This window comes from Rutidosis leptorrhynchoides, chromosome 4 (assembly GCF_046630445.1).
Source record: "Rutidosis leptorrhynchoides isolate AG116_Rl617_1_P2 chromosome 4, CSIRO_AGI_Rlap_v1, whole genome shotgun sequence".
Classification (NCBI taxonomy): Eukaryota; Viridiplantae; Streptophyta; class Magnoliopsida; order Asterales; family Asteraceae; genus Rutidosis; species Rutidosis leptorrhynchoides.
The window spans coordinates 353,252,588-353,280,037 of record NC_092336.1 but is presented as its reverse complement, the minus strand read 5'-3'; the positions used below and the strand labels follow the sequence as shown (position 1 = coordinate 353,280,037).

General features: G+C 33.6%; 2 protein-coding genes across 11 annotated transcripts; both read right to left on the bottom strand.

The window, feature by feature from the left end:
- Positions 1–5,396: 5,396 nt before the first annotated feature.
- LOC139841771 (uncharacterized) lies at positions 5,397–6,608 on the bottom strand. Its single transcript, XM_071831975.1, has 3 exons — positions 6,539–6,608; positions 6,337–6,457; positions 5,397–6,258 (listed from the first exon to the last, which is right to left on the bottom strand). The coding sequence occupies exons 1-3, from the start codon at positions 6,606–6,608 to the stop codon at positions 5,397–5,399; spliced, it is 1,053 nt and encodes a 350-aa protein (XP_071688076.1).
- Positions 6,609–18,613: 12,005 nt separating this feature from the next.
- Positions 18,614–26,821, bottom strand: LOC139844018 (metacaspase-4-like). Of its 10 annotated transcripts, XM_071834223.1 has the most exons (4): positions 26,476–26,821; positions 19,375–19,500; positions 19,075–19,314; positions 18,614–19,026 (listed from the first exon to the last, which is right to left on the bottom strand). In XM_071834223.1, exons 1-4 carry the CDS (start codon positions 26,819–26,821, stop codon positions 18,614–18,616), a joined length of 1,125 nt encoding a protein of 374 aa, XP_071690324.1. The 10 variants fall into 10 exon arrangements, with proteins under 10 accessions (XP_071690324.1, XP_071690315.1, XP_071690316.1 ...); XM_071834214.1 differs by having other exon boundaries at positions 18,614–19,020; positions 19,054–19,500; XM_071834215.1 differs by having other exon boundaries at positions 18,614–19,020; positions 19,060–19,500.
- Positions 26,822–27,450: the final 629 nt, after the last annotated feature.

Genomic DNA, 27,450 nt, shown 5'->3' with positions numbered 1-27,450 from the left:
TATATATATATATATATATATATATATATATATATATATATATATATATATATATGTTTGTATTTTATCTTATGTACAAAACAGGGTAAAACAGCGCACTTTCAAAGACTGTCATGAAGTTCAGCAAAAGCTACTGATTTTGACAAGACGCAAAAAATCAAATGTGAAATAACAATATGTTTGCAAACTCGGTATTTTTAATCACTTTTCTACGCTAATCACCCTCATGAATTTAAATTATAGTCTGATTTCATGCAAATGAGGGCATTGCATGATCTTAAGTGTGGGGAAGGGTTATAAATTCTCTCAGGTTTATACTTGGTTTATTTGCCAAATTTTGTGAAAATTTGAAAAATTTTCAACTAAATGAACTCAAAATCATGTTTATACATATTTATGAACGATGAAAACTAGGTATTAATACCGAAATTATCGTTACCTCGGAAAGGACATAAATTGAGAAACAACTTAAAATGCTTGAATTCATTTAAAATGGAATAAAGGAGAATAAAAAGGCAAAGAAAGAAACTAAATGTGGGGAGAATGTACCAAGTTATTCAATTAAAAATTATCTATCACATATCTTTGTACAAGATTATTGCAGGTACTTTTGTTTTGGATGATACTAATCAGTTTTACCCGGTTTACTGTAATATATTTGAAAGAAAGATGGATCTACACGATGAATCAATTCCATCATTAAAAGGAAGTAAAGTCTTCCGAAAAAGACACGCGCTTCTTGATTTAGGTCAAGAAGTTGTCGTCCAGACCAGCTGTAGGTTGACGAAAAATCTAGAAAAGTCATCTCTAAAATCAGCAGGAAATCCACGGACCTCAGCATCAAACAGGGTCGCCATGTGGTCAGATTTATCCTAACCATGAGAAGGATTTATCTCGTACAATGGGGAGGCACCGTGCAAATTAGCTTGATAAGACTAATGAATCAGATCCCCAGAAAGGATAATCTCCTTAAAGATTAAAAATCAGCTTTTAAGACTGATATTACTCAATCCTTGAGATTGACCTTAAAGATTGAGAATTCAAACTCATGGAATTCAATGATATCTAAACTCGAGCTTGAACGAGAAAATATTTTGATCAAAAATACAAACCGATTTGTTTTCTGAAAACCCATTTTCAATGCGTTCATTACCATTGAACGTAAAATCCTAGGAATTCACCTGGAATTCATTAGGTCACCTGAACCAAATCGGGTGTCAACCGTAAGAACGGTGGTTGCATAGCATGGTCGGAGACAGGACCTTGTGCCAGACCGAAAAATCATAGGATGATCTTTACTATCGCTCCTACCAAGGATAGTTCTAGCATCCGACACGTTAAAAGACCATAATCATCTGCATGTCACGGGACATTGCCTTAACAGTTTCTTGTTCATCGCTTTCCTTTACAACCGGACGGTAGTTTACCGAAAGATAATATACGGAACAAGTAAACTGGATGTGTACTTTCCGATACCAGGATAGCAGTGGATTACACGAACCTAAAAGTTTTAGCCAAAATATTGATCCACAAATATATTTTGCAACACCGATGATGGATCAAATCAGAAAACTTGTCTAGGGTAAAATCTAGCTTGAATTTTCAAAAGATCAAATGTTTTCATAAAGATCCAATTTCCTTAAAGGATCTAAATTTTTATAGTCATGTGGGACTGTAAACCGCCTTTCAAATGTGCACTTTGCTATGGAAACCGAAAGTAAATCGGCTATTTGATTGCAAGTGTCGTTGTCCTAAACCCAAGGCAACTGTGGATGACACACCCACCTTTAACCATATCGTTACTATCATTGTTTATACCGCTCTATCAAAATCACTGATGTACAAAGTGTGAAGAATAAAGAAGTGATTCGTGTGATGTATTATATTATTTCAAGACTGTATTGCTTGAGGACAAGCAACGCTCAAGTGTGGGGATATTGATAAGGCTAAAAAGGAACATATATTTCATAGCAAAATCCCCCAAGAAAGACAAGATTTTAGTTGCAATTGTTCCATTTTCAAGTAATATTCGTTTATTTTAAATAAGTGCGAAGACAAAAGGCGAAAATGACTAATTGAAGACACAAAGGTCCAAAAAGCTCAAAAGTACAAGATACAATCAAAAAGGTTCAAATTATTGATGAGGAACGTCTAAAAATGACAAGAGTACAAGTTACAAAACGCAAAGTACAAAATATAAAATTGTACGCAAGGACGTTCGAAAATCCGGAACCGGGACCAGAGTCAACTCTCAACGCTCGACGCAACGGTGTAAAAATTACGAGTCAACTATGCACAAGAATAAAATATAATATTTAAATAATTCATAATAAGAATAATATTAAATAATAAAAAGTTGTTAATTGAGCATAGTTCAGGGGTCATAAGTGAAAATTCAATTTCTAAATTCGCCTATAAAAGGCTTTGTAATCGTAATGTAAAAACACACCTTTTTCTATCTTTTTCTTATTTATCAATATCAATTATCAATATCTATATTCTATATCTCTATCATAATGTTAACTTAATAAGATATAACAATAATCTTAATTTTAATTTTAAATTATGATAATAATAAGATTTATGATAGAGATCGTTTGAGTGTGTAAGTCGAAATTCTGTCCGTGTAACGCTACGCTATTTTTAATCATTGTAAGTTATGTTCAACCTTTTTATATTAATGTCTCGTAGCTAAGTTATTATTATGCTTATTTAAAACGAAGTAATCATGATGTTGGGCTAATTACTAAAATTGGGTAATTGGGCTTTGTACCATAATTAAGGTTTGGGCAAAAGACCGACACTTGTGGAAATTGGACTATTGACTATTAATAGATGGGGGGTATTGTCTAATTGAGTGACAACTCATTGGAGTCTGTCGAACCTATCTTCAAATTAATTAACCTAATAATTAATAATGATTATGGTTGTCCTATTTAGTGATGTTCATATGGAATCTGTTATAATCATTTAATTAATCAATTGGGTTGGGTAATTGATTATTCATTCTGATCAAGTGGATGAATTAATATTCATAAACTAATTAAAACAGGGGTGGATTACATACAGTGATAACTGGTGTAATTGTTGACAGAAGTGATAACTGCGTCACAGTTTAAATCCTTAATTAGTTGGAATATTTGACTTCGGGTATAAGGGTAATTTGACGAGGACACTCGCACTTTATATTTATGACCGATGGACTATTATGGATAAAAACCAGATAGGTATCAAATAAACCATGACAAAGGACAATTAACCCGAGAAACAATTAATTAAAATCAAAACGTCAAACATCATGATTACGGAAGTTTAAATAAGCATAATTCTTTTATTATATTTCTCATCGTATCTTTATTTACTGTCATTTTATTACTCGCAATTTTATTTACTGTCATTTTATTTATTGTCATTATTTTACGCACTTTAATTATCGTCATTTATCTTTACGCTTAAAATATAGAATCGACAAACCGGTCATTAAACGGTAAAACCCCCCTTTTATAATAATATTACTACTTATATAATTATATATATTTTGTATAAATATAGTTAAAAATATAGTAAGTATCACCAGCTCCCTGTGGAACGAACCGGACTTACTAAAAACTACACTACTCTACGATTAGGTACACTGCCTATAGTGTTGTAGCAAGGTTTAGGTATATCCCATCCGTAAATTAATAAAACTTGTGTCATATTTTGTAGTATTTTGTATTAAAAATAATACTATTTCGTACCCTCCCGCTACATCATCAGTGATCTAGCCTGCTAAATTTCTCTTTCAAAATCATGTTATCTAACCACAAATCACTCCAGAACGATGTACCCTCGCCATTACCAACCACTTTGACGAACGAATTAGTAAACGAGATGCCTAATCTGTCGATGTCCTGACCTGCAACAATGATTTTAGACCACGTGCTCCCCGTAGGAAGCTGAATAGTATCCTGATACGAAAACAGCCCACCATCAACCCCATATATGCTTTTGATAATTTTCACCCATAAAGCCCTGGTTTTGATTTTGAACCTCCACCACCATTTACCCATTAAAGCAAGGTTTTTGTTTTTTAACGACCCAATGTTCAACCCCCCATCCCGATACGAAGAAAGTAAGTGCTCCCATTTTGCCCAAGAGATTTTGTTACCCGAACCCGACCCTCCCCAAAAGAAATTTTTCCTCACACACTCGAGTTTTTTAATGACACATACCGGGGCGTGGAAGAGTGAGAAGTAGTACAAGGGGAGGATATTAAGAACCGATTTCACAAGAGTGACACGTCCACTGAAGGACACCGACTTAGCTTTCCAATCAGACAATCTCTTCTCAAATTTTTTAATGACCGATGCCTAATCACATAATCTATTCATCCTGCAACCTACCGGTAATTCGAGGTACATAAGAGGCAGACTCCCTACCTGACAACCGAAATATCTAGCCATATGACCCACCTCCTCATTTTTGACACCAATACCAAACAAATGACTCTTATGATAGTTTATTTTAAGACCGGAAGTCAACTCGAAGCACTTTAGTAACATCATAAGATTGTTGACATTTTCCCTGCTCCATTTCCCGAGAAAGATGGTGTCGTCAGCGTACTGTAGGTGGGAAATTTGTATTTTATCATTACCCACCTCAACCCCCTGAATAATCCCCTTTGGACCGTTGAATTCGCTAACAAATTTAATCCCAATTGATGCTGTCGAATGCCATTTCAAAATCCACTTCGAATAAAACTCCTTTTTCATTTTTTCCCGAAGATAATCAATAGTCTCATTTAAAATTAACGCACCATCAAGAATATACCTACCTTTCAAGTACGCGCTTTGTTCTCCACCTACTAACTTGTGAATAATCGATCTTAGTCTTATCGATAGAATTTTAGCAATAATCTTATAATAGCTACCAATAAGACTGATAGGTCGATATTCGCCAAAATTGATCGGGTCCTCTTTTTTAGGAATTAAAGTCACGAAGGAAGCATTGCAACCCTTTGAGAACTCGCACTTCGACCAAAATCATCTGATAGCCTCTATAAGATCGTCTTTCAGAATGTCCCAATATTTTTTAAAGAACCCCAAATTAAAACCGTCAGGACCCGGAGCCTTTGAGCTCCCACATTCTTTAATTGCATTTAGAATTTCTTCTTTCGAAAATGGAACTTCCAAAGAATCTGCTTCTTTCAAAGTTAGCCGTGCGAAATCTAAATCTGAAAGACTCGTTCGATTAGCATTATTTTCCTCAAAATTCTTCATGAAGTGTTGAACAGTAGCTTCTTTGATGGCATGGGGTTCTTCATTCCATACTCCATTTATGATCCCCCCTGATATTCGATTTATTGTATCTCCTTAGCATAGCGGCATGGAAATACTTTGAGTTCTCATCCCCTTCTACAATCCACCGACTCTCGCCTTTTGTTTATACATGTTTGTTTTGATCCTCTCCTTCTCGAACCACATTTTTCTAGCATTTAACCACTCCAATCTTTCAATATCACTAAACACCCCATTTTCAGCTTTTAGTTCAAACTCAATGGCCTTTGTTTTGAAAAGTTCGATTTCGTCGTCTAAGGAGTGAAAAACCGACTGACTCCAGGATTTGAGCACAAGCTTCACCTTTTTCAATTTGTTCCTGAAATTGCAGTCTTTACGGTTACCTGATACCTTTTTAGACCACGCATCACCAATTATTTTTTCTACCCCTTCGGTTACAAGCCATTCGTCGAAAATCTTAAAGGGCTTGGGCTCAAAGTCTACGACGGTATCTCTTAGTATAATCGGACAGTGATCTGAGCGGTCTCTGTCTAAGGCAATAGCAGACAGATTGCCCCAGAGATTATGAAATTTCTTCGACACAAGAAATCTATCCAATTTGCTCATCTTGATCCCGTAATCACTTATACGCGTAAATTTCCTTCCCCCAAGAGGTATCTCGATCAGCTTATTATTTGCGATATATTCATTGAAACGCCTAGCTCTACTAGCAATGAACTCGTAGTTCAATCTCTCGGAAACATCTCTGACTTCGTTGAAGTCGCCACATAAAATCCACGCATCTTCACCATCATTTAACAATTTATCTAACGAATCCCACATTCTCCCTTTACTTTGATCATCATGGGGGCCATAAACGTTGATTATCGTAACCTCGATGCCTGTAGGTTTCCAAATACCTTGCACACCATTAAAGAAATCACACGATATTTCATTAGTAGCATCAAAAACACTCAAATCCCACAATAGAATTTTCCCCCTGATTTATCGACACATTCTTTTTTTAATATAACCACAGTCATTAGAATGCCATAGAAGATGAAACCACTGCTCATACCTCGTGTGTGTTTTAGATTCTTGAATGGCCAAGAAATTTGGTTTTTCTTTTGAGCAAATACCCTTTACCCAACCAAATTTTCTTTGTTTCCCAACCTCGAACCCACGAACGTTTAGAGACACTATCTTCATAATAAAACTATATTAAAACGAAGGGATGAAGGGGAAGACTTCCTGTTGTGCCTGGTCAGGCCATTTGAGACCCAGGCGAATACCAAATTCTCTTAATCCAACACTATCTTCTGAAATCTCACGCCTCAATCCATCACCCATGTTATCAGTTTTTTCGATTTAGAATTATCCTTTGATTTTGAGCAGGATGATTTTTTAACCTGTTTAGATCTTGCTTTCCTCTTAATGTGCATAATTCTTGAAGACGCCCTCTACTTCATCATATTTATCCAGTTTTCACTCGAATTTGAATTTGAATTGCACTTGCACTGGTGTATCTTTCTCAATTGCAATCTTGAACTGGTGGGGTTGGTTTCCGAAACCCTTGAAGTGTTTGAATATTCTGTTTGGGTATGACGAGATGAGTTAGAAACTTTTCCATTAGTGGTGGTGTCGATTGGTCACACCTTACTGGACTTGGGAACCGATATGTAACTTGATGGGCTAGAATGAGTATCAAAGTTATTTGCATTAGGTAGACTTGTATCTAGCCCATTAGGCCCAACATCTTCTGCACTATTGGGCCCAGTATTTACTCTTTCATTCTTTTGAGTATGATGAGCCCATCATTCCCAATTTTATCATCGTTAGATACAGCATTAATATTGTCAGCCCCACCTTCATAGGTTATCCCAGGCTTCGAAAGAAAACATGGGGAATTGACATTACATGGGGAATTAGATGTAACGGTATTGTCAGTGCCGCCTACTTTTCCATGCCCGAAACCACAATCATTATTTTCTCCAAAAAGTTCCCCAATACCCATGTAAGCAGACTCCTCATCTTCCAATTGAACATCTGCTGGATTCCTGCAATCTTCATCTTCATCAGCCTTCCTGTGTTGAACTTCATCTTCTTCATGAATAGGGTTTAGATCGAACTCCGAAGAGTAGATACTAGAACTATCAGAATCATGATCCATATCTTCATCAGTGTTAATCCCAGGCTCCTCATCAGGAGTAAAATCAGGATCGTCTTAAGGGTTGTAATTACTATGATCATCATCCAAAGTAACTAATTCAAAGACTTTAGATGAATCCTCTTTGACATTAACATAGAGACACTTTACTCCAGCAACCAATCTGACAGTACCATTAATATGATCAACCTCACCCGTGAGGATGAGGACACTTCCCATAAGAAGATTCTGGTTATTGTTGGGATCAATATTACAGTTCTTCATGTCTACAACATCCCCCCACCATTCTGCAATTGACCAGAACGTACTGTCCTTCCAATTACCCACCGGAACCCCCCTAATATTAATCCACACTAATCTCTTAGAATCCCAGGAAGACCATCGGTTTTCCCATACTCTTAAGTTGTTGAACCACATCTTGAATATATGATTGTCTTGTCGATGAACGTTTTCTGCCCACTCATGATTCTCTCTAATGATAAGCATCTCCAGACCCCCTAAATATTTGAAACTGAAAACACCATGATATTCTGCCTTGCTTAGTACATCAATCTGATCCAGTAAACCAATGTTATTTAGTTCCCCAATCAAGGTCCTTCCACTTAAGTTATCATTTATCTCTTTCTCATCTACATTGATTGTTCTCACATTCTCATAGTCGTCCACCATCATATTCCTCTTTTCCTTACTTCTTGATAACTTCCCACGTAGATCTTCACTTTGCTTATTAGACTTGTCCGTTTGATCTACCTTCTTTTTTGTTAACTTGTCTCTTAGATCTTCAGCTTTCTTTCCCACCACTTCTCTGTACCTCCTTTCATCACAGAATGAGTTTCTGTTGATGGTGTTTTTCCTATTTTCCTAGTTACGTTGGAATCTCTTGGCTTGGCCATCGATACTGAACCCATCTCTGCCATCAGCCCTAGAAGCCCTAGAGTTAGCCTTAAAAATTCTGATTGGAGATGAGTCAAAGCTGATGTTGCTTAACAACCTGAGCATACGATCTGCATCAGCGACACCTTCGTACCTTACGAATGCGAATCTCTGTCCATTTTTCAAAGTTTTCCTCGCCAAGTAGATGTCCCTTAAGTCACCATGAACCTTGAAAGTTCTCCAAAGATCAGCCACACCCAAGGTTGGAGATCTCGGATCTCGGAGAGATCTCGTTCGGACATATTTGGGGAGATCTCGGCATCTCGGAAAAATCTCGGGGAGATCTCGGGCATTGACTTACCTTGACTTTTTATTTTTTTTAATATAAATGTATATAAATAAATATATATATATATATGTACATTTATATACATTTTTACGAGATTTTACAAGTAAATCGAAGAAATGAGAGAGAAAATCCGAAAAATCACGTGACCTTAATAGAAAATTCAAGAAATGAGCGAGAAAATTTGAGAAATCGTGGCTTTGACCAAGTTTTACCTCGCTGAACGAGAAATCTCGGGAGATGGACATCTCGTCTCGGCAGCCTTTCAAAAACGAGATCTCGGGGAGATCTCGGGGAGAAATAAGGAGATTTACAACACTGGCCACACCCCAATTGTTCGGAAAGTTGAAAAACATAAATGATGTCCATCGATGTTCGTTGCTCCTCGCGTGTTGGTTCACATAGCCCCCGTTGTACCAATCTCTATCCTTTGTCGTGCTCGAATTCTTGGTGTAACGACCTACAAAAAACTCTCTCTCTCTAAATTCTCTTTCACACATTTCTCTCTCTTTCAACTTTAATTTTTGGTACACTTTCAAAACTCATTTACAAATCATAATTTATTAATTCCGTATCTTTTTATTAGCCTTAATCCACACAACTTTTAGGTTTTATAAGCAATCTTCATAAGTACGACAGTGGCATCTTTAATATATTCACTAGACGTTACGAAGTATAATGTAACATGAATGCACTTATTAGCATATAATTTAATAGTTTGTTTTACAACCTGTTCATTATTTAGGATGGCAAATTTAGGGATGGAATCATCAGATATGGTACAAGAAACTTCCAAAGACGTTCCCAATGTTGGGATGAAATTTGATTCAGAAGAGGAGATTTATAGTTACTACAACAATTATGCATATCAAATGGGACATGGAGTTCGTATATCGAGTACAAGAACAAAGGGTGACAAAAAAAAATATGCATTTGGATGTTATAAAGGTGGTGTGTATGAGCCGAAGTCAGAATCCAACAAACCAAGGAAGTCAAGCAAAACAGATTGTAAGGCAAAAATAAGTGTGATAGTTGATTGTGATGGAAAATGTACTATCTCCGGTATTTGTTTTGAGCATAATCATGCATTAAGTCCCAAAAAATCACGATATCACCGATCTCATAAGAAAATTGATCCTTATTCTAAGAGAAGACTAAAGTTAAATGATTATGCTGGGATTTCAGTAGCAAAAAATTTAATTCTCTAGTAGTAGAAGTTGAAGGATATGAGAACTTGACATTTGACGAGAGAGATTGTAGAAATTACATTGCGAAGGTAAGACAACTTCGACTTGGAAAGGGGGATGCTGAAGCACTTCGTGATTATTTTGTTCGTATGCAAAAACGAAGTACAAATTTTTTTATGTGATTGATATGGATGATGAAGGTCATTTAAAAAATGAATGATAATACACGTAGGCGACCTAACAACTTTGACCTTAATCATTGATCATACAAAAGCTTTATGGAACATGTAGGGATTTTGTTACTTGATCGTTTATGACAATTATTGTTTTTATTTTTATTTTTATTTTTATTTTTTTCAAAGGCAGAATTATTGTTTTTATTTAGATTTTGTTACTTGATTGTTACTTGATTGTTTATGACAATTATTGTTTTTAGGCCAAATGGCCCAAAAAGGTAACATAAGTTACTAAATTTGACAATCAAGGTAACTCCCAAAAAAAGATGCCCGAAAAGGATTCCAATTTAATTTTTGCGCAAGAAAAGGATTGCGTGTTTAAAATTTTTAAAATTGAGGTAATATCCAATGAAAAAAAATCTAAAATCGCGAATTACTTCAAATTGAAAGTTGGAACAGATTCGTAGTGCTTCGATTAGCATTTGTTGTGAAGCAACTAGATCCAAAACATCACGAAAAACAACGAATCGAGATGAATAAGTCGTTTGAACAAAACAACTTGTTCATCTCGATTCGTTGTATTCCGTGATGTTTTGGATGAACTTGCTTCACAACAAATGCTAATCGAAGCACTACGAATCTGTTCCAACTTTCAATTTGAAGTAATTCGCGATTTTAGATTATTATTTTTCATTGGATATTACCTCAATTTTAAAAATTTTAAACACGCAATCCTTTTCTTACGCAAAAATTAAATTGGAATCCTTTTCGGGCTTACACGATTTGGGGTTACCTTTATTTGTCAAATTTGGTAACTTATGTTACCTTTTTGGGCCATTTGCCCTTGTTTTTATTATATTTTCGAATGATCGCACTAACAGTAGACAAAGTATTCATTGGGAGCAGGGGCAGATCCACCCTAGTAACACTGGTAGCACGTGCTACCAGTGGATCTTGGTCGTGAAGGGTAAATAGGTATAGCCATTGGGGTGGTGCAACCGTGACTCGCCGCTACCTGAACTCGAAAATGAATCAACCGTGGTGCACCCGCAACTCGTATCAGAAGATGTGGGATTATGAAGGAGAATCCATTTCGAAGAAGCTTTTGGAGTTGCAGGAGTAATATAAAAACGAAAGAGTTCCATGGAAGCTTTTGAAGGTGAGGAGACGAATGAAATTATGGAAGAGATAACACTTCAAGGGCCCACTTGTTTACATCTATCTATATTATACTCCGTAAAAAGTTCATATAATACCTCTATTTTTTTGTTAAAGCTCCATTTCAGCTCTCTGTCTTGTTTCTTATTTTTATTTTGAACATACACTATGCAAAACTCAAACATCATATCTATCTACATTTTAGTTATTCTACCATTAGTTTGATTCTTTTAATTATTACGCTTTCGATTCCAAAATAAATAGTATTTGTAGTTGTATTTGTATCTGTCCAAAGTAATTATTCAATGATAAAAAAAAATTACTACTCCGTATTAAATAATCGTATCATTAAATTTATTATTTTACCTTAAATTATTTCTATCAATTATGTAGTTATTAGATAAATTCGGTCAAATTCACCATGATACAAGGGTAAGATTTCGTTCAACTCATCTTAAATTCAACAAAAAAAAATCTAAAGAACATTTAAACTGTAATGGGGGAGTATGATATTTATCGGCGTAGATCAACAAATTGAATAATATTTTAATATAGTATATTACATCACTATTGAGATTAATTTTTTCTAATTAATTTTTCAACCCGTCAATAAAATTTTGAAGAAAAAGTAGGACTAACCTTGGTGCTACCAGTGACTAAGGATCCTAAATCCGCCATTGATTGGGAGTTCATTGTACATTATTCAGTCTTTTGAAGGATTGCTACTCATGTAAATCTATACATATTATCAGTGTTGTAAAAGTCGACCGACTTGGCCGACGCGTCGGCCGATGCGTCGTTTTTTTTGGGTTCTCCGTCCCTTTTTTCTAAAAACGACTCAAAAGACGGTCAAAGCTAAAAGTTCGGTCAAAGTCTGTCAATGACGGTCAAAGTTGGTCAACAACGGTTAAAATCAGTCAAATTTTCGTCAAGATGTGATATGTTTTAAAATTAGGGTTTGTTTTCATTTTTTGAGCCGCTCTTTTCTCTGTGTCCTTACTGATTATGTACTCGGTAACATTAATTGAGTTTGAAGTTTGATTGTATTTAAATTAAAGTTCTTATTTAAGAAATTTATGGTACATAATAAACTATTTTATACATATATAAATATATATTTAAGAAATTATTAATAAAGTCAACGTTGGTCAACGACCGATGCGTCCCCGATGCGTCCCCGACTCGGCCGACGCGTCCTTTTTAGGTCTCGACCGATGCGTCCCCGACTCGCGACTTTTACAACCTTGCATATTATGCCTTCTGTAAAATAAATATAAAACAAAAATATAATATATATCATGATATAAAAAATAAAAACACAAGTTTTTTATCATCTACAAGTCCTTAAAAATATGTGTTCAATTAATCCTTACGCATTAACTAAAAAATAATGGGGTCATTAAATAAGAGAGGGTAAATTAGGCATAATAGATTAGTAAGTGTTGATTAATTAAAAAGGTAAATACACATGTCATGATTTTAGTGGGTAGGACAATTTGTAGGCATACAAGGTAGTAGGATAAATCATTTTCATATATATATATATATATATATATATATATATATATATATATATATATATATATATATATATATATATATATATATATATATATATATATGGGCAGGATCAATGGGGAAGTAACCAAGCGGGGGAAGCAAAAAAAAATTCGTTTTTTTGAAAAAAAAAATTTCCGGCATCAAGATCACACGAAAATATGAACATTTAGAAGAGACACTTCGTGATGAATGTTATTATTTAGGCGGGAAAACGATCGACAAAAATAACATTCAAGATAATATTGTTCGTGAAGAATATGAACGTTTTTTTTCTATGTTTTGTGAAGTAAAATTTAGCCCGATTTAGAGTTTAGGGTTTAGGGTTTAGGGTTTAGGGTTTGGTGTTTTGGGTTTATTCCATAAACCCAAAACACCAAACCCTAAACCCTAAACCCTAAATTCTAAACCGTTCGTGTTAAAAACTCAATCTAAATCCTAAATCTAAAGCCTAAATCTAAACCCTAAACCCTAAATTTCTAAACCCTAATATCTAAACCCTATAAACCCTAATATCTAAACCCTAATATCTAAACCCCAATAGCTAAAACCTCAAAATACGCTCGAAAAACACGATAATTGTTATATATTACTTCTTCGAGCGTTTTTTTCGCCAAAATAAAAACATTTATCACAAAGTGTCTCTACTAAATGTTCATATTTTCATCTCATCTATAATATTCGTGAACAAAGTTTTTTCAAAAAACGAAAAAAAAAAAAAAAAACTTTTTGCTTCCCCCCGCTTCCCCCCGATTGGTTACTTCCCTCTTGATCCTACCCTTATATATATATATATATATATATATATATATATATATATATATATATATATATATATATATATATATATATATATATAGGGTGAGGATCCATGGAGAACCAAAGGTAGTAGAGAACTCATGGAACTCGTGCAGATTCACTAAATCTGCGTGCAGATTCACATTTTTTTTTTTTTTTGCAGATTTTTTTTTCTTTTCAGATTTTTTTTTGCAGATTCAGTCAATCTGCGTGCAGATTGACGATTTTTTTCAGCTTTTTTTTTTTTTTACAAATCGATTTTTTTTTTGTTTTTTTTATGCAGATTGAGTCAATCTGCGTGCAGATTGAGTCAATATGCGTTTTTTTTTTGCAGTTTTTTTTTTTACAGATCGACTTTTTTCTGTGCAGATTTGACTTTTTTTTTGTGCAGATTGATTCAATCTGCGTGCAGATTGACGTTTTTTTGCAGTTTTTTTTTTTTTTTTGCAGATTCACTTTTTTTCTGTGCAGATTCACTGTCTTTTTTTTTGCAGAATTTTTTTTTTTTTTTTTTGCAGATTGTATTTTTTTTCCATAGATTGAAGCTCAATCTCCACATAGATTGAAGTTCAATCTATGAGTTCTATGAGTTCTCTACATACTATAGTTCTCTAGGAATCATTTCAATATATATATATATATATATATATATATATATATATATATATATATATATAAGGGTAGGATCAAGAGGGAAGTAACCAAGCGGGGGGAAGCAAAAAGTTTTTTTTTTCGTTTTTTGAAAAAACTTTGTTCACGAACATTATAGATGAGATGAAAATATGAACATTTAGTAGAGACACTTTGTGATAAATGTTTTTATTTTGGCGGGAAAACGTTCGAAGAAGTAATATATAACAATTATCGTGTTTTTCGAGCGTATATTGAGGTTTTAGCTATTGGGGTTTAGATATTAGGGTTTAGATATTAGGGTTTAGAAATTTAGGGTTTAGGGTTTAGATTTAGGATTTAGATTTAGGATTTAGATTGAGTTTTTAACACGAACGGTTTAGAGTTTAGGGTTTAGGGTTTAGGGTTTGGTGTTTTGGGTTTATGGAATAAACCCAAAACCCTAAACCCTAAACCCTAAACCATAAACTCTAAATCGGGCTAAATTTTACTTCACAAAACGTGAAAAAAAAAAATGTTCATATTCATCACGAACAATATTATCTTGAATGTTATTTTTTTCGATCGTTTTCTCGCCTAAATAATAACATTCATCACGAAGTGTCTCTTCTAAATGTTCATATTTTCGTGTGATCTTGATGCCGGAAAAAAAAATTCAAAAAAAAACGAAAAAAAAATAAAATTTGCTTCCCCCCGCTTCCCCCCGATTGGTTACTTCCCCATTGATTCTGCCCCTATATATATATATATATATATATGTGCTAATAATGCTTATAACTAGAAAGAATTCGGACCGCGCGTTGCTGCGGTTGTATTTGGATATACGTTGTTTGCTATCTAGTATATCTAATGGCCCGCGCGTTGCGATGAAATATTTTAACGTCTTTTATAAAAACTAATATTGAGTGAGAACAGATAAAAAAATAAGCGAACAAAATGGGTTAAAGTACTCGAACTCATGTAATATAAGTGGTTTAGTTTGTTTATTATCATATGTTTCACTTTTTTATATAAAAAAACCCTGTTTCGAATATAATTAGTTGCGTTTTGTTCGTAAAATTATTTTGAGTTGAACGGTGATAACGTAGAAATCTAACTCGCGGCGAGAAAAAAGACAAATTCCGTTAAAAATTGGGTGAGTTTTAATTAATAATTATTATATTAAGTTTGCTATCTAGTATACCTAATGGCCCGCGCGTTGCGATGAAACATTTTAACATCTTTTATAAAACTAATATTGAGCGAGAACAGATAAAAAATAAGCGAACAAAATGGGTTAAAGTACTCGAACTCATGTAATATAATTGGTTTAGTTTGTTTATTATCATATGTTTCACTTTTTTTATTAAAAAAAAAATCTCCGTTTCGAATATAATTAGTTGCGTTTTGTTCGTAAAATTATTTTGAGGTGAACGGTGATAACGTAGAAATCTAACTCGCAGCAAGAAAAAAGACAAATTCCGTAAAAAAAATTGGGTGAGTTTTTATTAATAATTATTATATTAAATTAAAGAGTTACATTTAAATCTTCAAAGTTATCTTTTATGCCCCACTGTTATCCCTAAACATTTACAAATATTACCCCTTAACTATAAGTCATATGACAATTTTCTTCCTTGGCCAAAACTAGATTGCACTCTATACACAAATTGGTCTAAAACGGCCAAATTCTTGATAAACATTTACAAATATTACCCCTTAACTATAAGTCATATGACAATTTTCTTCATTGGCCAAAACTAGATTGCACTCTATACACAAATTGGTCTAAAACGGCCAAATTCTTGATGAGGTTTAGTAGATATATTAATAATTAATATTAATTAATAATTAATTAATAATTAATTAATTAATTAATTAATTAATAATAATATATTTTATTGTATAAGTTATCATAACTGTAAAAGTCAATAAAGAATGCATACAATACGTCGATGTACATCATCGTTAATCCACGTCAAGGTATATTATAAATATAATCATCATCAATGATCAATTATGACCACCTTACATACATTAATTGTCAATTTGTCACCATTACATACATGTCCACCATTATTATATACGTCACATGATGATGTATGATAAATCCGCATTAATTCTTAGTTGACAAATTCTGATCAATTATAACTTATGAATGGCAAATCATAGACATCTAAATTTGATGTTTTCATTCTGAACGATGATTCATTGATGTGTTCATATTAACTCATCGACAAAATAATTGATCAGTTTATCATATAAAACTTTCAAAGTTAATAAATGGTTCATTATTTCGTTCATATTAATTCATAGTAAGCTATTGAATTAATTAAAGTTACAAATTAAAATCATGTATATCAAAGGTGGACTCAAGGTGAAAGGAAAGGCAAGGGCAAGAAGAGGAATGACAAGGATGGGGCGTTTTGTTTACAAGATTGTAGTGATGATGAGGAGGTAGATATCGAGATTCAAAGGAGATCCATGGACGGTAGAGAGTTTAAGGAGGTTAAGGGGATTCGCATAGGAGTGGCGTCGGGTTGTGAAGGAGGTTTTCTTGATGTGTTTAGGAATGGAGGGTTTAATTCTCCGGAGACGGGATGTTCCAAGGATGGAGAGTTAGGGATCGAATCAACTTTTACCTTCAAGGCTAATGTTGAAGGCGATGTCAACAACAATAACAATGGAGACTAATTGGTCCATTCTTGTAGAGTTTGGTATGGTTAGTGTGGTTGGTGTCTTTTGATTATTTGTGTATTCATGTTTATTATCTTGTTTAGGTTTGGTTAGGGTGTTGTCGAGGCTCGTTCTTAGATAATGGTTGCTCGCTTTCTTTGTATGTCCGAGTTTTCTGCTGTCGAGCCTCGTCCTTTAGATTTCGATTGTATTCTTGTTTTCTTGTCTCTTTTTTGAGATTAAGATTGGTTACCAAAAATAAAAATTAAAAAATTAAAAAAATAATGTATATTCAACATTTATCCATTCAGTTTATGAACCAATATTGAGGTATTATAGGCGTTTGTTATGAGTAATTTACGGATGAAAGGTTGTACCGAAACATTAATTCACCATTCATTAACAAATCAATTTCAATTGATATAACGGATATCTCTTTCTATCAAATTAAATTCATCGAAAACACATAAACATTAATGTGCATTTGACAGACTATTGAAAACCAATTGGTTATTCCTTTGTTAATGAATAACTAGATTTCGACAATATTAATTTAAACATGGGAGTCAACTGTATTTAATAATGATTATGAGATTTAATTTTAACTGCTCATAATACCACATGTTAATTTAATTTATTAATCACATACAGGGTCAAACCATTTTGACCTGTTATCCAACCTGACCCGTTTGTCAGATATAATTACAGCTATGTAAAACACCCTAGACGCAGCTTGGCGCAACCGAATTTTTAACTAGTTTAATAAAATAGAAGCATAAAAAATCAAACAAAGAAGTGATGAACTGAAAAGTTATTGAATATTTAAGTATTTTTTTTTAGTTATGGTGTTTTTTTTTAGTTATGGTGTTGATAATAGATAGATAGATAAATTCATATTTGTCTACACATTTATGTTGTGTTTTCGAGTTTTTTTCTGGTGAAAAAGAATGAGATGAAAAGGTGAAGAGTTGAAAAAAATTGAAAAGAAAGTTATATAAAATTGTTTTAGTGTATTATCGAGTTAAAAGGAAAGTAAAAAGAAAAGAAAATAATATTTAATGATTGATTGGTTTCAAAAAAACTAGTATACATATAAGCTATTAAAGAGGGGTTGCAAGTCTTTGATATGTATTCGAGGTTAAATAATGTGAAGTAAATAGAGGTCCTAGGGTCACATCAGTTGTTACACAAATATGTAGATAGATTGTTTTCATTAATTCATAATACCCAAATATGAACGGAAAAAATTTATAGCATTCTTAATCTCTTTTGCATTCCTTTTCATCTTAAAAAAACTCGAATATCTTTAAAGTATTTTTGTACCAGTCTCATTTCATTTCCATAAAAAAACTCGAAAATGTAGGTTTAATGAAATAGAAACATAAAAAAGCGGACAAAAGAAGTGATGAAAAAAAAAAGTAAAATAGAAATAAATAAATAAAAAAAAAAAAAAAGACTCAACGTCGCTCAAAGCGATGTTGGAAGTAAAACATCAGAATGAGACCTCGGTCGGGAGTGGGGCTAACGATCGGATCATGCCGTTTCACGTGGTTTCATGACTATGATAAAACGCAACCACTCTTGATGTCTTGTATGTTTCCTTGTATAACTTTTTATTGACATATCTTTTTATCTTAATACAAACATCACTTGTTAAAAAGTTAAAAACCATAACACGATATCCTAACATACACCCCGCAGTAGCTAGTTCTGATCAAATCAACAAAACAAACAAACCAATTAAACATAACATCATATTACTCGAATTTCAATCTTGCATTGCACCTTCATCAATCCAGTATGGTAAATTAGCATATGAAAGGAGAATCAACATGTTTATCATCACAATAAAGGCCAGGTCGTTGTTTGAACCCTTGTTTCTTTAACGAATTCCTTGCTTTCACCACAAGCTCCCGATTACTTACCTTACCATCCGTTTCCTGAATAATCATCTGAATCGCATGGCTAAGAGCGCCAAAAGGTTCAGCCCTATCCGCTGATGGTGTAGCATCAGCCGACGTTTGATCACTTTGGCAACCACTAATCAAAATTCCATTTTCAGGCAACTTGTTTTTCTTTGACCCTGCATACGCATCTTGTTTCCCACCAACTTCTGTTTCCATTGCGGGCTTCCCATAATCCGCGTTGTTCTCAAACTTTTCCTTCAAAAAGTCTTGAGCCAGCACTCCAATTTTCCCTAGAAAACCGCCACCATCTTCAGCTCCAGCTCCAGTACCAGCACCAGCACCAGCACCAGCACCAGCACCACTACCACCTTTGAAGGTATCCATAAGAACTTTCATGAACTTTTTGATCTTTGGAGTCGAATCTTCGCCAAATACATCAAATAAAGTCGGCCTAACATTTCCAACGTTGATATTGTGATTACCCGTTTTTTGTTTTAGTATATCTACAAGTGTATCAAGAGGCAGAGAACGGTTTGTGAGCGTTGAATCTTCGGCAATATTGTCATGGCTAAATGCAGATTGTAATGCATCTCCAGTCTTTTGTATAATAGTTCCAACAAAACCCAAACCGGAACCATTTTCTTCCTTATCTTCACAATCATCTTTGCAGCTTTCACCAATTTGTTCTTTGGCATCATCAATGAGTCCGCCACTGTGGCATGAATCGGATACAAAAGTTATTCTGCAACCTTTAGGTACTTTATCTACAAGCTCCCTAATGTCATCATCTGAAAGCTCCCACACAAGTTAATCAATGTCAAAATATAATGTACTCAAAAATGTTATTTGTATCAAACTTTCCATCCGTCCTACTACACTTGTTCCTTGTTGACTTTTCAAAGTGTTTATTTTGTCAAAGAACTTTTATGAACTTCTTGATCTTTGGAATCTAATGATTGAAAATTATATGAATCATAATACAATTTAAACTTAATTCATTCATATATTTTTTTTTATCAAATATTATATAACATAAAGAAAAATATTTACAGTCAAAATTGTCAAAGAATGACTTTGAAAAGTCAACAGTGGACACTTGTAGTGGGACAGAAGAAGTAAATCTCACGTCATATGGGTGCACACCAAAAGATAGTTTAAAAGTTTAGGTGTTCTTTCCTCCTTCAAACTAGCTTTTGGGAGTGAGTTTTGCACTTAAGCTTAAGACTTGCGATACTCTTAATAAGAAATCAAGTATATGCAATTATGCAACAAAAATTATTAAAAGTTCGAATATAAATGCGATTTTTGGATTACATTAGGATGTGGATAGAGTTCGAAACAGTCTCATACACATATTTTCCGAATTTAATAATAATAATAATAATAATAATAATATGTTATAATAATAATAATAATATAGATATGGATAGTCAATTTTGGTGTATACATATAGTCAATTTTGGTACACAAAGTATGTATTTTTATATTGAGATTTTAGGCTATAAATACTCATGAATGCAAGCATTAAACTTGCACCATTTCTCACACTTACAAAGTGTTTCTTTCTTTCTCTCCATTATCATCTTTGTTCTTACACTTCATTATTAGTATTCTAAATCAAGAATCAAATCACTAAAGGTAGTTATAAGCCTACTGAATTATAACATCAAGAATCAAACCACTAAAGGTAGTTATAAGCCTACTGAATTATAACATCAAGAATCAAACCACTAAAGGTAGTTATAAGCCTACTGAATTATAACACGTTATCAGCACGATAATCTTAATACTAAATATGGTTGGCTCTGCCACCAAAATGATATATGGTCGGTTATACCACCAAAATGATATATGGTCGGTTATACCACCAAAATGATATATGGTCGGTTATACCACCAGAATGATATAGGTCGGTTATACCACCTGAAAAAATATATGGTCGACACTGTCGCCAAATTTTCATTTATGTTTACTAATATTTATATTTTTGTTATATAACATTTATTTATGATTGCTTACACATGGTCGACACTGTCACCTACTTATCATTTATGTTATATTAAATTTATGTTTAATGTTTATATACTTATGAATATAAATTGACTCTAATTTATCATGATGTTTGTTTTAATTTTTGATAATAGAAAATGTCGAATCTGGAAAAGCTTAAATTTACTCCTTTAGAATCAACTGGAAACAACTACATGCCATGAGTTATAAAAGTAAAAATGCATCTTAAATCAATGGGCATTCTTGAAACCATAAATGAAAACAACACTTGTTCTGAAAAAGAACAAGCTACGGCATGTTGCTTTATTCATCAACATATTGATGAATGCTTACAAAATAATTATGTGACTGTAGAAGATCCCCATGTTTTATGGGAAGGTCTCAAAAGCAGATTCAATAATCAAAGAGAAATTTTACTTCCAGCTGCTATGGAACAATGGAGAACATTAAGGTTCCAAGACTTTAAGAAAGTAAATGAATACAGCTCAGCTCTGTATAATACATGTTCACAACTTAAATTCTGTGGACATGAAATTAGTGATGCAGACATGATGGAGAAAACTTTCTCCACAATGAATGCTGCAAACATCACAGTGCAAAGAAATTTGAGAATGCTAAAGTTCAAAACATATCCTGAACTTAATTCATATCTCTTAGTTGCAGAGCAAAATGATGAGCTATTAATGAAAAATCAGCAATCCCGTCCTACTGGTACACTTGCAATCCCTGAAGCAAATACTGCAAATAATTATAAACAGGGACAAGGACGCGGGCAAGGTCGTGGTTATAATAACCATCACCATCATCATGCCAAAAGCCATAACTATGGTAGAAACCATCCTTATGGTAATGGTAATGGGCGTGGACGTGGTCGTGGTCGTGGCCGTGGTGGTCAAAGAAATAGTAATCCACGAAAATATAAATATCAACCACAAAACAAGCCCATTAAACAAGATGTTGAAGAAAATTCTTCTAAAAATTCTGAAGAATCTTGCTACAGATGTGGTAGAATGGGCCACTGGGCTAATACTTGCCGAACATCTAAACATCTTGTTAAGATGTATCAGGATTCGCTGAAAGGTAAAGAAAAGGAAGTAAATTTTGTGGATAATATTGATCCAACAGTCACTGAGAAACCATCTGATTTATATGAAGATTTCTTGAATGTTTAAGTTGTGTGTCTTTTGAAAAATAAATGATTTAATATCGTCTGTCTTAGTCATTATGTTTGCTAAATGTTTCAGTACTATCTATTTGCGTTTAAAATATTGTGTAATATTAATGTACTCACTATTTATTTCTTATATATGAAGTTCAATATGAATTTTGCTGGAATACAACATCAATCAAGTGGTGGAGATCTCTGTATAGCAGACAGTGGAACTACACACACTATACTTAAATCCGAGAAATATTTTATTGATCTAAAACCAACGGAAGGAACTATACATACAATATCAGGACCTGCTAACTTGATAAAAGGGATAGGAAAGGCAAATTTCATACTACCAAATGGTACAAAATTTTTAATAAATGATGCCTTATTTTCTCCCAAGTCAAGCAGAAATTTATTGAGTTTCTCCGACATATACCTTAACGGGTATGATTATCAGTCAGTGACAACAGAAAATGAGAAATATTTAAGTATCACTGACAAGAGTCATGTGGTTGAAAAACTGCCAAGACTTAGTTCTGGATTACATTATACACATATAAATGTACCAGAAATACATATGGTAGTTAACGAAAAATATATTGATCCTGGTGTATTCAGTTTATGGCATAACAGATTAGGCCATCCAGGATCAACAATGATGAAAAGGATTATTGAATGTACTCATGGACATCCACTAAAGGATAGAAAAATCCATCATGATACAATGGTTCCATGTACATCTTGCTCTCTTGGAAAATTGATAACTAGACCCTCACCACTTAAGGTTGAGAAAGAATCACCAATGTTTCTTGAAAGAATTCAAGGTGATATATGTGGACCAATTCATCCACCATGTGGACCATTTAGATATTTCATGGTTCTAATAGACGCATCTAGCAGATGGTCTCATGTTTGTCTGTTATCAAGCCGTAATGTGGCATTTGCAAAATTTCTTGCCCAAATTATTAAATTGAGAGCTCATTTTCCTGATTACACCATTAAAAGGGTGAGACTTGATAATGCTGGTGAATTTACATCTCAAGCATTTAATGACTATTGCATGTCTATAGGAATTGTTGTTGAACATTCTGTTGCTCATGTGCATACACAAAATGGTTTAGCCGAGTCATTGATTAAACGTTTACAGTTAATCGCTAGACCATTGATAATGAGAACAAAACTCCCTGTATCTATATGGGGTCATGCAATTTTACATGCTGCTGCATTGATTCGCATCAGACCAAGTGCAAGTCATAAATATTCCCCCCTACAACTTGCTTTTGGTCAAGAGCCAAATATTTCCCATCTTAGAACATTTGGTTGTGCAGTGTATGTTCCAATTGCGACACCACAACGTACAAAAATGGGTCCTCAAAGGAGGTTGGGAATATATGTTGGATATGAAACATCTTCAATATTAAGGTATATTGAACCTATGACAGGTGACGTTTTTACAGCACGTTTTGCTGATTGTCATTTTAATGAAACATTGTTCCCTAGATTAGGGGGAGAAATGAAAAATAAAGAAAATGATGTTTCATGGTGTGAACCTCAATTAAAGTATCTTGATCCTCGCACAAAAGAATGCGAGACAGAAGTTCAAAAGATAATGCATATACAAGAACTTGCAAATCAATTGCCTGATGCATTTACAGATACAAAAACGGTGACAAAATCATATATACCAGCAGTAAATACTCCAGCTCGAATTGAAATTCCAAAAGCTGGCAATAACGTCACTCATGAATCTTTGCCACGTCAGAAACGTGGAAGACCAATCGGTTCAAAGGATAAAAATCCTCGAAAAAGAAAATCAGCTGATAATGAAGTAAAAGAAAGTGTTCAAAAAGAACCACAAATCAGTACTCCTACTGCAGAGGAGATTGATGATGTCAATACAGAAATTGCAATCAATTATGCATATTCAAAAATATTATGGAACCGAAATGAAATGAAAAATCTTGATGAGAAATTTTCATTTAATGTTGCATATGACATCATGAATAATGATGATGATCCAGAACCAACATCTATGGTTGAATGTCAAAATAGACATGATTGGGCTCAATGGAAAGAAGCAATACGAGCTGAATTAGAATCACTCAATAAAAGAAAAGTTTTCGGATCCATCATTCTCACTCCTAAAGATGTGAAACCTGTAGGATACAGATGGATTTTTGTCCGAAAAAGAAATGAGAAAAATGAAGTTACAAGGTATAAAGCTAGACTTGTAGCTCAAGGTTTTTCTCAAAGACCGGGAATTGATTATGAAGAAACTTATTCTCCTGTTATGGATGCAATTACTTTTAGGTACTTAATCAGTCTGGCAGTTTCTAAAAATTTAGAAATGCATCTCATGGATGTTGTGACTGCTTATCTATATGGATCACTTGATAGTGATATATATATGAAGATACCTGAAGGATTTAAGGTACCAGAAGCATCAAATGCAAAACCCAAAGAAATGTATTCGATTAAATTACAAAGATCTTTATATGGGTTAAAACAATCGGGACGTATGTGGTATAACCGATTAAGTGATTACTTGATAAGCAAAGGGTATACAAATAATCTTACTTGCCCTTGTGTTTTCATTAAGAAAACAACATCCGGATATGTGATCATAGCTGTTTATGTTGATGATCTTAACATCATAGGTACAAATAAAGAGATCCATGAAGCCATTCAACTTCTAAAGAAAGAATTTGAAATGAAAGATCTCGGAAAAACCAAGTATTGCCTTGGTTTACAAATTGAGCATATGCCTAATGGTTTACTTGTACATCAAACAACATATACTGAAAAGATTTTGAAACGTTTCAATATGGACAAGGCAAAACCATTAAGTACTCCTATGGTTGTTAGATCACTCAATGTTGAAGCTGATCCATTTCGTCCATGTGAAGATCAAGAAGACATTCTTGGACCAGAAGTACCATATCTTAGTGCAATTGGAGCTCTTATGTATCTTACAAATTGTACAAGACCTGACATTTCTTTTGCAGTTAATTTGTTGGCAAGGTTCAGCTCTGCTCCTACCAAAAGACACTGGAATGGGATCAAACACATATTTCGATACCTTCGAGGAACTACTGATTTAGGATTATTTTATTCTAACGAATCAAAACAAGATTTGGTTGGTTATGCAGATGCAGGTTATTTATCTGATCCACATAAAGCTAAATCTCAAACTGGATATGTATTCCTAAATGGAGGTACTGCAATATCATGGCGTTCTCAAAAACAAACACTTGTTGCTACATCGTCAAATCATGCCGAAGTGATTGCATTACATGAAGCTACTCGAGAATGTTTTTGGTTGAGATCAATGACACAACTCATTACTGATTCTTGTGGACTAGAACGCGATAAAAGTCCAACAACTATCTATGAAGATAATGCAGCTTGCATAGCACAGATGAAAGAAGGGTATATCAAAAGTGACCGAACAAAACACATACCACCTAGATTCTTCTCATATACTCAAAATCTCATTAAGGACAACCAGATTGAAATGAGATATGTGCAATCTAGCAAAAACTCTGCTGATCTTTTCACGAAAGCACTTCCAACTGCTATTTTCAGAACACACGTTCATAACATTGGCATGAGACATGTTCAAAAGATGTAACAGCTGAAGCGATGTCTACTTGAGGGGGAGTCAACTCCATGCTGCACTCTTTTTCCCTTAGCTAAAGTTTTTTCCCACTGGGTTTTCTTTAGCAAGGTTTTTAACGAGGCAGTAATTTATAGTTGATCTTCAACAAAATAAAATTGCTATCCAAGGGGGAGTGTTATAATAATAATAATAATATAGATATGGATAGTCAATTTTGGTGTATACATATAGTCAATTTTGGTACACAAAGTATGTATTTTTATATTGAGATTTTAGGCTATAAATACTCATGAATGCAAGCATTAAACTTGCACCATTTCTCACACTTACAAAGTGTTTCTTTCTTTCTCTCCATTATCATCTTTGTTCTTACATTCATTATTAGTATTCTAAATCAAGAATCAAATCACTAAAGGTAGTTATAAGCCTACTGATTATAAGCCTACTGAATTATAACATCAAGAATCAAACCACTAAAGGTAGTTATAAGCCTACTGAATTATAACATAATAATAATAATAATAATAATAATAATAATAATAATAATAATAATAATAATAATAATAATAATATAATAATAATAATAATAACAATAATAACAATAATAATAACAATAATAATAATAATAATAATAATAATAATAATAATAATAATAATAATAATAATAATAATAATAATAATAATAATAATAATAATAATAATAATAATAATAATAATAGTGAGGTAAATTTAGAGTTTTAGACCAAAAGTCATTGGCTAGCGGTATCAATGTGTCCTTCTAACCATTTGGTCATGCATGGGTTTGGGGTGGAAAATACGTACATATTCATAAAAAATGTGTTGGGTAAATTTAGTGTCCTATTCTAAATTGATCTTAGGAAAACAATCCATACATATGTCAAATATAGGTAGCATTAGTCGATTCGCAAAGTGGATCAGAAACTCAAGCATACCCTAATATAATATAGGTATTCATACCAGTTATTAGATTCATATCGCATGGGACAATGCACTCATCATAGCCGGTGTCATCCTCTTCACCGGTCTCAGCTGGAAGTCGAGTCCCATGACCACTATAATGAACAAAAAGAACGTCTCCAGTTTCGGCTGATTTTATAAGAAGAGCAAGGGCATTACGTATGTTACGCCCTGTGGGTTGAGTATAAGAATCATCTGTATCGATTAGAATCTTAATGTCACCTTCTGAGAAGCCATAACGATCAATCAAACAACGTTGCATTTTCTTGACATCGTTGGAACATCCTTTGAGCTCTGCCTTTGTTCCCGTGTAATTACATCCAATCAACACAGCCTTTTTCCCCATTTCTTATTCTTTCAATGTTTGTATGAATATGAAATATGAAATAAATGAATGAATGAATCATGAAGAGTTAATGTTATTATGTGGTTGGTAATTGTATGTGTTATTCCCGAATTTGGATATGTTTACCAATTATTTCGGTCTTTGAAAATGTCTAATGTCCTAAAGTAAAGCATCAACTACGTACACAAACATTCTAGATGGCTTAGAAATCATTTGTTAAGTAGCCATTGATATGAAATATTAACAAACAAACATGCACTATGAAGGTAGGGATGTCGCTTGATCGGGTATGGGGCAAGTATAAGTAATCCTGGACTCAAATCCGACTAAAAATACTCATCCCGAGCCCGGACCCATACCTGACGTCTCTCCATTTAAAAACCAACTAGCAGATAAATAAATATCCCCATAGGTATCTGGGTTCCCGTTTACTTACTAATATATTTATATTTATGCATATTATTAACTTTATATCCTTTATTATCAAGAAATATACGTGCGTATATTATAAAATAATTTATGTATATTATGTACTTCAGATTTAAATGGGTCGCGTATATTTTTTCGGATATACGGGCCAGATAACCGAGTTTAAATCTAAAACTGTTCCCACACCTGAACCTTCTTAA